Source organism: Ornithorhynchus anatinus, chromosome 5 (assembly GCF_004115215.2).
Source record: "Ornithorhynchus anatinus isolate Pmale09 chromosome 5, mOrnAna1.pri.v4, whole genome shotgun sequence".
In the NCBI taxonomy this organism is placed as follows: Eukaryota; Metazoa; Chordata; class Mammalia; order Monotremata; family Ornithorhynchidae; genus Ornithorhynchus; species Ornithorhynchus anatinus.
Genome location: NC_041732.1, coordinates 84,902,904 through 84,920,368, shown reverse-complemented (window position 1 = coordinate 84,920,368; position 17,465 = coordinate 84,902,904). Strand labels below are relative to the sequence as shown.

Here is a 17,465-nt window from a genome sequence, read left to right as displayed (position 1 = left end):
TAGCCTCTCCCTCTTCCCCACCAGATCTCTCTTGGTGAGGCTTCAAGGGGACTGTGTGACAACAGTAAATTCCCCTTCCTCACCAGTAGATCACTGTGGTGGTGCCATTCTGACACCCATTCTTAGCCCCAGTTGACTAACAGATGGGTGCCACTCTCCCCTCACCCCGCTCCAAATCTCTACTCCATCCTCCTCGTAACTCATCAACCTCCCCATTCTCCAGCATCTGCATGCACCACACCCACTGCCCCCTGCAGCTCCTTCCCTGACTCTCCTCCACCAACCCCCACATGCCTCCTTGGTTACCACCCTAGTTATTTTTCTTGTAACTTAATAATAATAATAATGGTACTTGTTAAGTGCTTCTTACATTCCAAGCACTGTACTAAGCACTGGGGTAAATACAAGGGAATCAGTTGTACATAGTCCCTGTCCCACAGGGGGCTCACAATCTTAATCCCCATTTAACAGATGAGGTCACTGAGACACAAAGAAGTAAAGTGACTTGCCCAAGGTCACATATCGGACAAGTGGATAAGTGAGGGTTAGAACCCAGGTCCTTCAGACTATGAGGCCCGTGCTCTATCCACTAGGCCACGCTGCTTCACAGACCCACACCACCAGGTGCACTGAGGCTTCCAAAAGCCCAGAGCTGTCTCGCAGCCCAGGAAGGAGCCAAGAAAGCTCCCCGAATGGAGCATGGGAGACCTAGTTTGCAGTTTGAGGAGTGAGGCCTCCACCAGGAATCAGAGCCAATAGAGAAGCTCTCTGGACCAAGCCTCTCCTCTGAAGAAGCAACATAAATATGGAAGTCCACCAGGTCTCTCCTCCCTCCACATAACAAGGGCATGCTTCCCTGGAGCGGGATGGGGGAAGTTGAGACAGAACTTGGCTCCCAGGTCCCAAAGCCAGAACCTTCCAGGGCTCCAGTGATGAGAGCGGCTGGCACTCACCAACATACTGCCTGTGGGAATAATCTCAGAACTCTGAGCAGAAATGTCCTTTCTGGTCCTTTTGAGTAGCACAAAACCCATAGCCCATAGCCGGACATTTCCATAATCCAAACAGGGTAATCTAAGTGTTCTTGCTCCAAGAATTTGTATTGTTTGAGAAAATCTGCCAGTACCTTAAGGGAAAGAATACATTTGCCACAAAAGAGAGTGAGGGGAAGTAGAGAAAAGCAGGAAAATATATGCCTTCTGCTCTTCAAGATCTGCAAGAGCACTGCTGGAGGAGAGCAGGTATAGATTTATTGTGAAACTTGGCTGTCAGTTGCTACACAGATAGGCATGGATTCTGAACAGAGATGCATCATGTCAAGATCCCATTTTTGCAATCCCCAACCCTGCCCTGGCTGGCTTATCATTATTATTATCAAGTGCCATTGAGTCGTTTCTGATTCATAGAGATGGCTTACCTTTTCAATCATTAGGTCTTCAAGGTGAAAGAGCAAAATCTGCATTTTAGTCAGCACAACCACAACTCCAATAGGTTCTAATACTCATAGAAAGTCAATATTCTCTTCTTGCAAAGGATACCTGATTTGTAAATTTTTGTCAGTACTGACAACAATAAACAGTAACAAACGAAATCAGTAATATAGCAACATGATACAGTATGATACAATACAGTAGTGTTAATATAGCAACATGATACAGTATGATACAATACAGTAGTGTTAATAAGCGGGCGATGACCAGGGTCGGGGGTAGGCTCGATTAAGGGGCGACCTGAACAAACTCAAAGTCAGGCGGCTGGTGAGGCCAGAGAGGTGGGTGGCAGCACTGACGACAATGAACAATAACAAGCGAAGTCGCTAATATAGCAACATGGAACAGTAAGACATAATACAATAGTGTTAATAAGCAGGCGATGACCAGGGTCGGGGGACGACCCGACCCTACCCGATCAGACTCAAAGTCAAGCGGCCAGCGGCCAAGAGAGTCCCAGAGCTCATGACCAAATGTCCCTGTGGCAGCGGGGGGTGCCCTGAGGTTGTCCGGGGTGGGTTGTGGCCGTGGGCTAAGGTAAGGTAACACAGTGAGAACAAGGACATCGTCGCCCGGGGCGGGGGCGGGGGAGATGAATCACCTCAAGGGGGAAGAGGGAGTGAGGCCTTCCCAAAATGGCCACCAGGGATCATGTTTACTAACTGTTGCACTGTACTCTCCTAAGGGTTTAGTACAGTGCTTTGCACACAGTAAGTACTCAGTAAGTATCACTGATTCATTAATTGAGAGCAGAGAGGAGTTCCAGATTGAATGGGGGCTATGAAACTGTAAACTCCTTTTTTTCTTATGGTATTTATTAAGCACTTCCTATTATTAAGCGTTGGGGTAGATATATGTTAATCAGGTTGAACAAAGAACATGTACCATGTGGCACTCACAGTCTTAAATCTCCATTTTACAGAGAAGGTAACTGAGGCACAGCAAAGTGAAGTGACTTGCCAGAAGTCACACAGCAGATGTGTCAGAGCTGGATTAGAACCCGGGTTCTTCTGACCCACACCCGTGCTCTTTCCACTAGACCACACTGCCTCTCTCCTTGAGGGCAGGGCTCAGTTTGACTACCCCAATCATCCATATACTCCCTAGAACTTAGCGCAGTTTTCTGCACATGGTAAGCACTCAATAAATACCAGCAACTGATGAATTGACCACATGAAAGATGAGAATGAAGAACAGTCAGTAGGCTTGCTTGGGAGGAGCCAAGTGTTTAGATGGGGTTGCAGAGGGAGAGAAGTGAGGATAAGCTTGTTATAATCAGGGAATGTAACTACTAATTCTGTTGCATCATACTCTCCCAAGCACTTAGTAAGGTGCTCTGTATATAGTAAGCGCTCAATAAATATGATTGATTGATTGATTGATTAGTAGGGGGCTCTCTAGCTTGGAACGCCCTGCCTTTTCATATATGACAGATAATTACTCCTTCCATCTTCAATGCCTTTTTGAAGGCACATGTCCAAGAGGCCTTCCCTGTCTAAGCCTTCATTTCCTCTTTTCCCACTCCTTTCTGCGTGGCCCAGTCTTACAGCACTTATGCATATATCCATAATTTATTGATTTATAATCGTCTGTCTCCTCCTCTAGAGTGTAAACTCATTCTGGGAAGGGAAAGCATTTGTTGTACGCTCCCAGCTGCTTAGTACGGTGCTCTGCACCCAATAAGCACTCAATAAACAGGATTGATTGATTGACTGGGTGGAGAGTGCAGATTGAATAACTTCACTTTATCTTCCAGCTTCAGACCAGTTTGACGGAACCAATGGCGTTGTCCAAGTCCATATCTCTCCCTCGGAGTGCCTACTGGCATCACATCACCCGGCAGAGCAGCGTCGGAGAAATCTACAGTTTACAAGGCAAGTCACTGAGCGATACAAGGCGCTTCTGTCCGTGTGCCTCAGGCAGACCAAAGTGGCCACCGCCGATTGGAGTTTCTTAATAAATGGTATTTGTTAAGTGTTTCCTAGGTGCCGAGCACTGTACTACTGTAGATAAAAAATAATCAGGTTGGACAGAGTCCCTGTTCTTCATGGAGCTTACAGTCTATGGGGAAGGGAGAACGACTATTTAACTCCCATTTTACAGATGAGGACACAGAGCACAGAGAAACTCAGTGTCTTCTCCCCTTCTAGACTGTAAGCTTACTGTGATCAGGAAATGTGTCTGTTTATGGTCATACTGTACTCTCCCAAGTGCTTAGTACAGTACTTTACACACGGTAAGAGCTCAGTAGATACGATTGACTGACTGACTTCTCCAAACTCACCAAGCAGGTAAGTAGTGAGCCAGTATTAGGACCCAGGCCTTCTGAATCACTAGGTCTTGCTCTTTCCACTAGGTTTCACTGCCTTTCTGGAGGGTTTCTCTCCGTTGCAGTTTCCCAGCCGACCCTGGCCATCCCAGGAAGCTGAGAGTTGCGGATGAGTCGTTCTGCTCTTTTGCATATTAACAGCAGACTGATACCGAGAAGCACTGCTGTGTAGGCTGAACAGCCAATTGGGCCCAGAAATTTCCATCTGACAGCAGACAATGCGATGCAAATTCTCAGTAGCTAAAACATTTCTCCTGGCAAGCTCTATTTCCTGCTGAGTCCTGCATTTAGACCCTTCCCTAGCATCTCTTTTCACCAGATTGAATGTCCGTGCAGGAGTCCGAGTTCCTAGGGTGCCACAATATCTACATACAACTCCTGCATCGGTTTCAGGGCCAAGCCGTCGTCTGGAAATAGAAGCAGTTCAGGGTTTATATTCGAGGCGAGGTTGTTCCTAGAGCTGCGAAATTTATGTAGGGCTTACCACTGGTTCAAATCAATAGAGAAGAAGTGGGCAAAAGAAGCAGGCCCCCATCCACTAGCCAAATGCACCCACTTTGGGCTGAACTGCCTTCTGAAAACAGGGATTATCCTTTCTGATAGTTCTCTCCAATAAATAATCTGCAACCAGGGGAGGTGTGATAGCTTGCCTTTCTCTCACCATCAAACACTACATGGATTGGGCCAGTACCTACAGGCCTCCACAGCAAACACCTCAGACCTGCAGTGGGCAGGGAATGTGTCTATTGTAGTGAGAAGCAGCATGGCTTAGTGGATAGAGCACCGGCCTGAGAGTTAGAAGGTCATGGTTTCTAATCCTGGCTCTGCCACATGTCTGAAGTGTGACCTTGGGCAAGTCACTTTGCTTCTCTAAGCCTCAGTTATCTCATCCGACTTCTTCAACCACCTTGACCCCTTTCTCACCTTCCTCCTCTCCTTCTCTCTGCCCACTCTGATCCTTGGAGACTTCAACATCCATACGGATGTACCCGACGACTCCTCTGCCGCCCGCCTGCTATCCCTCCTCGACTCTGCCGACCTCCTCCTCCACCATACCGCGCCCACTCACCGACTCGGTCACACCCTCGATCTCGTCATCTCCTACCGCTGCACTATCTCCTCACTCACCAACTCTGAAATCCCTCTCTCTGACCATAACCTTCTCACCTGCCTCATCTCTCACACTCCCTCCCCCTGCAAATCTTCGCTACTGCCCCACAGAGACCTCCGCTCTCTCGATCCCATCCGTCTTTCCAATAGCATCTCGCCTCACCTTGCCGCCCTGTCCTCTCTTCCCACTCTCGACGATTAGGTCTCCGCTCTCAACTCCACCCTCTCTACTCATCTCGACTCTCTCGCCCCCCTTTCCCTCCGCCGCTCTCGCTCCACTAACCCACAGCCCTGGATCACCTCCTCCGTCCACCTCCTACGCTCCTATGCTCGAGCTGCTGAGCGCTGCTGGCGAAAGTCCAAGCACCAAGCCGACCTCACACACTTCAAATTTATCCTTTCCTGCCTTAACTCTGCCCTCTCCTCCGCCAGGCAAAGCTTCTTCTCCTCCCTCATCGACACCCATGCCCGTCACCCCCGCCGATTGTTCCGGACCTTTAACTCTCTCCTTAGGCCCCCTGTTCCTCCCCCTCCCCCATCTCTCACCCCTAATGATCTGGCCACCTATTTCCTCACGAAAATCAACACGATCAGGTCTGAGCTCCCCAAAGTCACCCCTCCGCCTCTCCCCTCCCCCGCAACAACCCCCTCCCCTACTTTCCCATCCTTCCCTGCAGTATCCTCAGAGGAGATCTCCTCCCTCCTCGCAAGTGCCACCCCCTCCACCTGCGCCTCGGACCCCATTCCCTCTCACCTTCTTAAAACCATCGCCCCTGCCCTCCTCCCTTCCTTAACTTCTATTTTTAACCACTCAATCTCCAAGGGCTCCTTCCCCTCTGCCTTCAAACACGCCCACGTCTCCCCCATCCTAAAAAAACCCGCTCTTGACCCCACTTCCCCCTCCAGTTATCGTCCTATCTCCCTACTACCCTTCCTTTCCAAAATCTTAGAACGAGTCGTCTACGATCGATGCCTAGAATTCCTTAACTCCCATTCTCTCCTAGACCCCCTCCAATCTGGCTTCCGTCCCCTCCGCTCTACCGAGACCGCTCTCTCTAAGGTCACCCGTGACCTCCTTCTTGCCAAATCCAATGGCTCCTACTCCATTCTGATCCTCCTTGACCTCTCTGCTGCCTTTGACACTGTCGACCATCCCCTCCTCCTCCATACCTTATCTCACCTTGGCTTCACGGACTCTGTCCTCTCCTGGTTCTCCTCTTACCTCTCTGGCCGATCATTCTCGGTCTCCTACGCTGGAGCCTCCTCCCCCTCCCATCCTTTAACTGTTGGAGTTCCTCAAGGGTCAGTTCTTGGCCCTCTTCTGTTCTCCATTTACACTCACTCCCTCGGTGAACTCATCCACTCTCACGGCTTTGACTACCATCTCTACGCAGATGACACGCAGATCTACATCTCCGCCCCTGTCCTCTCCCCCTCCCTTCAGGCTCGCATCTCCTCCTGCCTCCGGGACGTCTCCACCTGGATGTCGGCCCGCCACCTAAAACTCAACATGAGCAAGACTGAGCTCCTCATCTTCCCTCCCAAGCCCGGTCCGCTCCCAGACTTCTCCATCACTGTGGATGGCACGACCATCCTTCCCGTCCCGCAGGCCCGCAATCTCGGTGTCATCCTTGACTCGTCCCTCTCGTTCACCCCACACATCCTATCCGTTACCAAGACCTGCCGGTTTCACCTCTACAATATCGCCAAGATCTGCCCTTTCCTCTCCACCCAAACGGCTACCTTACTATTACGGGCTCTCGTTATATCCCGGCTAGACTACTGTGTCAGCCTTCTCTCTGACCTCCCTTCCTCCTCTCTCGCCCCGCTCCGGTCTATTCTTCACTCCGCTGCCCGGCTCATCTTCCTGCAGAAACGATCTGGGCATGTCACTCCCCTTCTTAAACAACTCCAGTGGTTGCCTATCAACCTCCGCTCCAAACAAAAACTCCTCACTCTAGGCTTCAAGGCTCTCCATCACCTTGCCCCTTCCTACCTCTCCTCCCTTCTCTCTTTCTACCGCCCACCCCGCACGCTCCGCTCCTCTGCCACCCACCTCCTCGCCGTCCCTCGGTCTCGCCTATCCCGCCGTTGACCCCTGGGTCACGTCCTCCCGCGGTCCTGGAACGCCCTCCCTCCTCACCTCCGCCAAACTGATTCTCTTTCCCTCTTCAAAACCTTACTTAAAAATCACCTCCTCCAAGAGGCCTTCCCAGACTGAGCTCCTCTTCCCCCTCTACTCCCTCTGCCATCCCCCCTTTACCTCTCCGCAGCTAAAGCCTCATTTTCCCCTTTTCCCTCTGCTCCTCCACCTCTCCCTTCCCATCCCCACAGCACTGTACCCGTCCGCTCAACTGTATATATTTTCGTTACCCTATTTATTTTGTTAATGAATTGTACATCGCCTTGATTCTATTTAGTTGCCATTGTTTTTATGAGATGTTCTTCCCCTTGACGCTGTTTAGTGCCATTGTTCTTGTCTGTCCGTCTCCCCCGATTAGACTGTAAGCCCGTCAAACGGCAGGGACTGTCTCTATCTGTTGCCGACTTGTTCATCCCAAGCGCTTAGTACAGTGCTCTGCACATAGTAAGCGCTCAATAAATACTATTGAATGAATGAATAAGAGTGTGAGCCTTATGGGAGAGGGATTGGGTCCAACCTGGCTAACTTGTATCTACCCCAGCACTTAGAACAGCGCTTGACACATAGTAGGTGCTAACAAGTACTATTATTATTACTATTATGTACTCTCCCAAGTGCTTAGCACAGAGCTCTGCATACAGTAAGCACTCAGTAAATACAATCGACTGACTTCTCTTGACTGACTGACCATTCTTAAATCTTGTTGAAAGAGGGCAAGTATTCAAATTAGGAGAATGGGTTTCTGGATCAGTCTCTGCTGTGTGTCCTTGGGTAAGTCCTTTCACCTTAGTGGGCCTTTTTTCCCCTTACCTGTAAAATGAGGATAATAGTACATGCATCCTCCGATATCATGGGATATAAAATGAGTCAACTGATGTGGAAAGTGCTTTAGAAAAATAAAAGTCTAATACAACAGCAAAGCAAGGCACTATGAGGTTCAAGAGAGTTTGTCATTCAGTCATATTAATTGTGCACTTACTGGGTGCAGAGCTCTGTACTAAACACTTGAGAGAGTACAATATAAGACATACCCCCTGCCCACAGTGAGCTTACAGTCCAGACCTTTGGGTTTGTGACAACTCGAGAGGCAGAGCTAACAACTCATTGAGTGTCCCTGGTGGTGGGTTTGGGTCCAATTCCTTGGAACTATGAAATCTGAATTGCAGGACATTCAGCTGTGCACTGGCATACTGCCAAGATTTCCTGGCGGTGGTGTAATTGGGCCTGGGACACTTTAGAAATTCGAATACTGACATTCTCCAGGGATTTTTCAGAAATGCTCTAAGTATGAAGGAGCACAGAAGCCAACTTCTACTGCCCCTGCTTCCTAAACCAAGATGGGAGGGCTGTGGGAGATGGATTCTTCAGAAGTGGATTTTACTTCCTCTTCACTGGTTGATCATTCATTCATTCAGTTGTATTACTGAGTACTTACTGTGTGCAGAGCCCTGTACTAAGAGTTTGGAAAGTACAATTCAGCAACAGAGACAATCCCTGCCCACAATGGGCTCAAAGTCTAGAAGTGGGGAGACAGACATCAAAACAAGTAAACAGGCATCAATATAAATAAATAGAATTGTAGATATATACACATCATTAATGAAAATAAGTAGAATTATAAATAGGTACATATACACACATAAGGGCTGTGAGGTGGGAAAGGGGGTAGAGCAGAGGGAGATAGTGAGGGCGATGGGAATGGGAGGGGGAGCAGAGGAAAAGTGGGGCTTAGTCTGAGAAGGCCTCCTGGAGGAGATAAACCTTCAGTAGGGCTTTGAAAGGGGGAAGTGTACTAGTTTGGCAGATGTGAAGAGGGAGGGCAATCCAGGCCAGAGGTGGGATGTGGGCCAGGGGTCGGTGGCAGGACAGGCGAGAACAAGGCCCAGTGAGAAGGTTAGCGCCAGAGGAGAGGAGTGTTGGGGCTGGGATGGAGAAGGAGAGAAGGGAGGTGAGGTAAGAGGGGGCAAGGTGATGGAGAGCTTTGAAGTGATGGAGAGCTTTGAAGCCAATAGTGAGGAATTTTTGCTTGATATGAAGGTTGATAGGCAACTACTGGAGATTTTTGAGGAGGAGGGTGACATGCCCAGAATGTTTCTGTAGAAAGATAATCTGGGCAGCAGAGTGAAGTATAGAACAAAGTGGGGAGAAACAGGAGGTTGGGAGGTCAGAAAGGATGCTGATGCAGAAATCCAATTGGGATAGGATGACTGATTGTACTAACATGGTAGCCGTTTGGATAGAGAGGAAAGGGCAGATCTCGGTGATATTGTGAAGGTGAGACCAGCAGGTTTTGTTGGCTGATTGGATATGTGGGGCGAATCAGAGAGTAGAGTCAAGGATGACACCAAGGTTGCGGGCTTGGGAGACGGAAAGGATGATAGTGCTGTCCACAGTGATGGGAAAGTCAGTGAGAGGGCAGGGTTTGGGAGGGAAGAAAGGAGCTCAGTTTTGGACATGTTGAGTTTTAGGTGGCGGGAGGACATCCAGTTGGAGATGTCCTGAAGGCAGAAGGAGATGCAAGCCTGGAGGGAGGGAGAGAGAATAGGGGAGGAGATGTAGATTTGGGATATCCGCATAGAGATGATAGTTGAAGCCATGGGAGCGAATGAGTTCACCAAGGGAGTAAATATAGTTGGAAAAGAGAAGGGGACCAAGAACTGACCACTGGGGAATCCCTACAGCTAGGGGATGGGAGGGGGAGGAGGAGGAGCCCCTGAAGACGACTGAGAATGAACGGCCAGAGAAATGAGAAGAACCAGCAGAGAACAGAGTGGAGTTAGGCCTTCCGTAGTTTACCATCAGAGTAGACACTGTCCTTTCCATTTCCAATGCAGTGTAGGGAGCTTTGTCAATCAGGACTCATTAATAAAACTGAGTTAAAGTTACCCACTGCTACCCAGCAGTTCCCTTGTCAGGGATGTCTCCTCTGTGGTTTAGAAGAGAGGTTCGAGGCTCCACAAGGGGCAGCTGATCTGATGGGGAAACAGCTGTAGACTGCGAAGAGATGACCATTCAGGTGTCAGAGAAGCAGCAGGAGTGAGAGAGAACTTGATAAGGGCATTTTCTGAATACCTGATGCAGCTAGCTCACTGTGGCTTTGTGATAAATAGGGATTAAACTCGAGAGGATTTCATTCAGCAGGAAAGAGAAACCAAAAACACCCATCTAGAATTTATATTTGAGAGTTGAAACACCTCTTATTAATTGGGGTAGACAAACAGGATGGAGTGAAAGCAGTACTTTCAGGTTGAGCATCAGCTGTAATTTTGATTGCTCATGAAGCCCTAAAGCCTCATTTTCAATGTCATTTATTTCTTCTCGTTTCTATCTCAAGCTGCTATCGCTGTAGCAGCTGGTGTGTGACCAAGGATGCCATTCATTATTCCTTCTTAGCTGTAAACCAAGTTGTTGTGTCAGATAATGAAAGACAATCTCTGAACAACCTCCAGGAAGCTTCCAAATTAATAAAACAGGGCATGTTCTTTATTATTATCCTGGTATTAAACCCCAAGGGGTTTGGAAACAGAATGATCAGGGCAGGATATAATTACTCAATCCATCAGTGGTATTTATGGAGTGCTTACTAAGTGCTTGGAAAAGAACAGTATAAATGTTGTCACATTCCCTGCCCACATTGAGCTTAGAATATAGTAATGTCCTGATTTCATAGCTGCCTATCTGGGTGATGGTCTTTCTCAGAGAAAGGTCTTTAGGTAGATATGCAGCAGAGAATCACTCTTCACTTCCACACGGTTTGCGGAATTCAATATCTGTTCTCCCTCCTACCTCTACTGTGAGCCCCACGTGGGACAGGAACTGTGTCTGATCTGCTTATATTGCATCTACTCCAGCACTTGGTACAGTTGCTTGGCACAGTGTAAACACTTAACACATAGCATGGTTATTACTGCCTGTTGTTGAGACTGAGTTGTCCTACTCTTCTGAACTACCCCTCTGCCAGATGCCAGGATGATGACGAATGTTAATAGTCCATAAATACTGTGACATTTCTGCCAACAGCAGTCCATTGTGGAACAGCCTAGATGTCTCTATACTAAGATGAATTCACACCTAGTCTATTGAAGGAAGAAAACTATGTTCCGCTTGTGTTTTCCAGCCTCTTACACAGTACCACGATTATAATTATTACTGCCCACTCTAGCTCAGTGCTGATTTCCTGCATGGTACTTCTTTTTCCAGGACTGTGTTTCTCGGCAAGGTTAACACTTCCTTGCCTGTGGGCAGTGGGTTCATATTCACCTTCAGTGAATTTGGATTGGGTTTTACTGTTTGCAGACTATTTATGACCTAAATATGGAATTTCCTTCAATACAACTTTTCATTTACCTTTATTCCTCTTCATACTCATTTCGTATATTTAAATTCATAACTGTTAAAGGGTTCTACCATGTTTGTCTAGTTTTATACCCCAATGTCAGCAATAAGAAAGATGTACCTTGAGTAGCGCTTACCTTAAGATACAACTAAAGTAAACATTAACTATGTGCCAAGCACTGTATTAAGCAGAGGGTTAGATACAAGTAAATCAGGTCCCACAGGGAGCTCCCACTTTAAGTAGGATGGAGAATATGTATTGAACGTGTCTACTAATTCTGTTGTATTGTACACTCAGGTGCTTAGTACAGTGCTCTGCACACCGTAAGCACTCAATAAATACAATTGAATGAATGCAGTGTTTAGTACAGTGCTCTGCGCATAGTAAGCACTCAAATACTATTGATTAATTAATTGAAACACAGTAGAAGTGAAATGACTTGCCCATGGTCACATAGGGATGTAGTGGAGTTAGGATTAGAACTCAGGTCCTCTGACTCTGAGGTTTGGGCTCTTTCCACTATGCGAAACTGTTTGACAGGACTCTGGAGCTGCACCTAGAAAAAAAAAGGATTTAATCTCTGCCACTGGATCAAAAATATCTTCTATCATAGATTTGGGAAAGTATTCTTGGTTTTTAAGGAGATCTAAATACTACCTGAACAATTTGTCTGTTTTCTACACTATCAATAGTGATTGTGGTTGTACTCATTTTGAAGGTTGATTACTTTCTCCATTATTCTTATCATTTGTAATTTACCTTCCTCTTTTTATTTTTTCCTATAAGTACATTCATTTGAGCCTGTATTACTGGAATGTAATCTCCCTCAAGATCACTTTTACAGCTGATGCGTAACTTTCCTAAGTGTCAATATCTCAACATCTAATTTCAACATTTATACTACCTTTTTTTTCAGGAAATTGATGTCATCTTTTAATTGACACAAGCACTTAATGGGTATGCAACCCACAATTACCACACAACCTCTTTTAGCAACAATAAATCAGAAGATTTCTCATCCTTAAACTGCCCCAGTATATTATAATAACCCACTGAAGTAATGTTATTGCTGGGGTATGAGATAAGAATTGCTTCTTAGCATTCAAAAACTTCCAGTTTAATTTTTCAAAAATTTGGGGTGGAATAATAATTACTTGGCCAGCCAGATCAAATATAACCTTTCTCCAGATTCATTCAGCATTCAATGTCCACTCCAATCTGTACTATAATATTTTAATGGTGTTATTCATTAAGCATTTACTCTGTGCCAAGCACTGTACTAAGCACTGTGGTAGATACAAGATCATTAGATCATATGCAGTCCTTGACTCCTCAATGGCCTCACTAAGTAGGAGGGAGACAGGTAGTGGATCCCCATTTTACAGAAAACTGAGGCACAGAGATCTAAAGTGACTTGACCAAGGTCATTCAACAGGCAAGTGTCAGTGCCGGGATTAGAAGCCAGGTCCTTTGGAGAAGCAGTGTGGCTTAGTGGAAAGAACCTGGGCTTGGGAGTCAGAGGTCGTGGGTTCTAATCCCAGCTCTGCCGCTGGTATGCTGTGTGACCTTGAGAAGCTGCTTAACTTCTCTGTGCCTCAGTTGCCTCATCTGTAAAATGGAGATTAAGTCTGTGAGCCTCCCATGAGATAACCTGATTACCTTGTATCTACCCCAGTGCTTAGAACAGTGCTTGGCACATGGCAAGCGCTTAACAAATATCATTATTATTATTATTATAAGCACCAGGTGGGACGGGGACAGTGTACAACTTTGATTTTCTTTCATTTTCCTCAGCATTTAGTACAGTGCTTGGCACATAGTGAGCACTTCACAAATACCAGAATCCTTACTACTATTATGTTTCCTATTTTCATGTCTGTCTTTGCAAATTCCCAAGTGATTTCCTGCTTGTACAGTTGTAAAATAAGATGCTGACATTTTTAAACAATTGTGGACGTTGCTTCCACAATTCCTTTCATTCTAACAAACTATTGTCGAATTATTTTTCCATTGCAGCAGTGAATTTTTTTTTCCAAATTTAGTACATTGTTGTAGTTGATAACTTCTACTGTAACATTTACAACTTCATGCCATGTGGAGCATGAGAGGAGACATTTGGTTGCAGCAATGGAAGCAGCGTGGCTCAGTGGAAAGAGCACGGGCTTTGGAGTCAGAGGTAATGGGTTCGAATCCCGGATCAGTCACTTGTCAGCTGTGTGACTTTGGGCAAGTCACTTCACTTCTCATTGCTTCAGTTCCCTCATCTGTAAAATGGATTAAGACTGTGAGCCTCACGTGGGACAACCTGATTCCCCTGTGTCTACCCCAGCGCTTAGAACAGTGCTCGGCACATAGTAAGCACTTAACAAATACCAACATTATTATTATGGAGTGTCGGAGTGTATGAAGCTGGTCCTTATGGGAGAAAAAACAAGCAGAAATGAGTAACCAATTAAATGCCAAATCATTGTAGGTACATGAATAATAAGTAATAAACCCCCAGTGGCTATACAAAGCAATGAAAATTAGTAAACAGGAAAGTGCATAAGAGTGATGAGGTCAATGAGGAAGTGGTCAGAACAGGAGGAGTAATCTGGAATCGTTTCATCAATCAATCATTGGTATTTGAGCGCTTTACTGTGTGCAGAACACTGTACTAAGTGCTTAGGATAGTGCAATATAACAGAATTGGTAGACACATTCCCGCCCACAGTGAGCTTACAGTTTCACGTGATTTTTCTGTCTGTTTCAGGCAAAAGAACCCACTGAAACTGCCAGTAATAACTAGTTATTTCATTAGGCCAATGTGAATTTGGGGAACCTGAATCATTTGTGTGCTTGTAAACATGACTTGCAGTCTTTTTAAGGAAGCAAAAATATTTTGTTTCCTTATCCTAAAAATTTTAAAAGAGACTGGAGACAAAGGAGCAGAAAGCAAGGTGTCCAGAAAAATGTTTTTATTCTACTCCCGGGTGCTTTTCCAAGAAATCAACACTGATGAACTGCCACTAATGTCAAAGAATAGGATTGTCATAGGGCAAACCTGTAGCAGGTTTTAAAAGGACCCTTGGCATCTGGTCTCTTTCTAAGTGTTGTGGAAAGCAATTGCTCATCAATGAATGTGTGCAGAAAAAATTGGATATTACTAGGAAGAAACTAGAGCAGCATTCTGTGCCACTGGCATTCAACCTTCCATTTCAAGTGTCATATTTGTGGGAGTCTCCCCCAGGGGGAGAGTTACCCATGCCTCCCGTTTGCCTACCAGAAAAGAATTAGGCAAAGGCGAAGCAAAACAGACTGAGCACACACTGATGGGGCGAAGTGAGTGAATGGCTTGTTTTTAGGTGAGCAGTCTCCCTGTTCCTATTTCATCGACTCTCTTGAGAGGTAACCATGATAGGCAAGGGATTCTGACAAGTGCCACTGTCCAGCTTGGATACGTATCTGTTATTTATTTATTTCTATTAACATCTGTCTCTCCCTCCAGACTGTAAGCTCACTGTGGGCAGGGAATGTGTCTGTTTATTGTTCTATTGTACTCTCCCAAGTGCTTAGTACAGGGTTCTGCACACAGTAAAGTGCTCAGTTAAATACGATTGACTGACTGCCTGAACGGCTTGAGTAGTAGAAGACTCAGTAGTCATCTCCAAAGGCCCCAGGATCAAGGTTCCCAGCAGGCGCCACTGGCCCTATGGGACACCAAATCATCGGTTTCTTTCAGGCAAAGATCAGGTCTATTGACTCTGTTGTTTTGTACTCTCCAAAGTGTTTAGTACAATCATCTGCACACAGCAAGTACTCATTCATTCATTCATTCATTCAATAGTATTTATTGAGCGCTTACTATGTGCAGAGCACTGTACTAAGCGCTTGGGATGAACAAGTCGGCAACAGATAGAGACAGTTCCTGCCGTTTGACGGGCTTACAGTCTAATCGGGGGAGACGGACAGACAAGAACAATGGCACTAAACAGCGTCAAGGGGAAGGACATCTCGTAAAAACAATGGCAACTAAATAGAATCAAGGCGATGTACAATTCATTAACAAAATAAATAGGGTAACGAAAATATATACAGTTGAGCGGACGAGTACAGTGCTGTGGGGATGGGAAGGGAGAGGTGGAGGAGCAGAGGGAAAAGGGGAAAATGAGGCTTTAGCTGCGGAGAGGTAAAGGGGGGATGGCAGAGGGAGTAGAGGGGGAAGAGGAGCTCAGTCTGGGAACGCCTCTTGGAGGAGGTGATTTTTAAGTAAGGTTTTGAAGAGGGAAAGAGAATCAGTTTGGCGGAGGTGAGGAGGGAGGGCGTTCCAGGACCGCGGGAGGACGTGACCCAGGGGTCGACGGCGGGATAGGCGAGACCAAGGGACGGTGAGGAGGTGGGTGGCAGAGGAGCGGAGCGTGCGGGGTGGGCGGTAGAAAGAGAGAAGGGAGGAGAGGTAGGAAGGGGCAAGGTGATGGAGAGCCTTGAAGCCTAGAGTGAGGAGTTTTTGTTTGGAGCGGAGGTCGATAGGCAACCACTGGAGTTGTTTAAGAAGGGGAGTGACATGCCCAGATCGTTTCTGCAGGAAGATGAGCCGGGCAGCGGAGTGAAGAATAGACCGGAGCGGGGCGAGAGAGGAGGAAGGGAGGTCAGAGAGAAGGCTGACACAGTAGTCTAGCCGGGATATAACGAGAGCCCGTAATAGTAAGGTAGCCGTTTGGGTGGAGAGGAAAGGGCGGATCTTGGCGATATTGTAGAGGTGAAACCGGCAGGTCTTGGTAACGGATAGGATGTGTGGGGTGAACGAGAGGGACGAGTCAAGGATGACACCGAGATTGCGGGCCTGCGGGACGGGAAGGATGGTCGTGCCATCCACGGTGACGGAGAAGTCTGGGAGCGGACCGGGCTTGGGAGGGAAGATGAGGAGCTCAGTCTTGCTCATGTTGAGTTTTAGGTGGCGGGCCGACATCCAGGTGGAGACGTCCCGGAGGCAGGAGGAGATGCGAGCCTGAAGGGAGGGGGAGAGGACAGGGGCGGAGATGTAGATCTGCGTGTCATCTGCGTAGAGATGGTAGTCAAAGCCGTGAGAGCGGATGAGTTCACCGAGGGAGTGAGTGTAAATGGAGAACAGAAGAGGGCCAAGAACTGACCCTTGAGGAACTCCAACAGTTAAAGGATGGGAGGGGGAGGAGGCGCCAGCGTAGGAGACCGAGAATGATCGGCCAGAGAGGTAAGAGGAGAACCAGGAGAGGACAGAGTCCGTGAAGCCAAGGTGAGATAAGGTATGGAGGAGGAGGGGATGGTCGACAGTGTCAAAGGCAGCAGAGAGGTCAAGGAGGATCAGAATGGAGTAGGAGCCATTGGATTTGGCAAGAAGGAGGTCACGGGTGACCTTAGAGAGAGCAGTCTCGGTAGAGTGGAGGGGACGGAAGCCAGATTGGAGGGGGTCTAGGAGAGAATGGGAGTTAAGGAATTCTAGGCATCGATTGTAGACGTCTCGTTCTAAGATTTTGGAAAGGAAGGGTAGTAGGGAGATAGGACGATAACTGGAGGGGGAAGTGGGGTCAAGAGCGGGTTTTTTTAGGATGGGGGAGACGTGGGCGTGTTTGAAGGCAGAGGGGAAGGAGCCCTTGGAGATTGAGTGGTTAAAAATAGAAGTTAAGGAAGGGAGGAGGGCAGGGGCGATGGTTTTAAGAAGGTGAGAGGGAATGGGGTCCGAGGCGCAGGTGGAGGGGGTGGCACTTGCGAGGAGGGAGGAGATCTCCTCTGAGGATACTGCAGGGAAGGATGGGAAAGTAGGGGAGGGGGTTGTTGGGGGGGAGGGGAGAGGCGGAGGGGTGACTTTGGGGAGCTCAGACCTGATCGTGTTGATTTTCGTGAGGAAATAGGTGGCCAGATCATTAGGGGTGAGAGATGGGGGAGGGGGAGGAACAGGGGGCCTAAGGAGAGAGTTAAAGGTCCGGAACAATCGGCGGGGGTCAGTAAATATCATCGATTGATCAAGTGATGCCTGATCACCTCCCCCACACAGCTGGTAGGGGAACAAAGTTGCACCCAAGGCTTGTGCCTTTTATATGC

The 17,465-nt window shown here is 47.3% G+C and overlaps 1 protein-coding gene across 1 annotated transcript in view; it reads left to right on the top strand.

Moving 5' to 3' along the window:
- DOK6 (docking protein 6) overlaps window positions 1-17,465 on the top strand; it is a 371,981-nt gene that overhangs the window by 323,781 nt on the left and 30,735 nt on the right. The window contains exon 7 of the mRNA XM_029064409.1: window positions 3,247-3,364. Within this exon, the coding sequence (XP_028920242.1) occupies window positions 3,247-3,364 (118 nt within the window). The remainder of the gene's footprint in view (window positions 1-3,246; window positions 3,365-17,465) is intronic.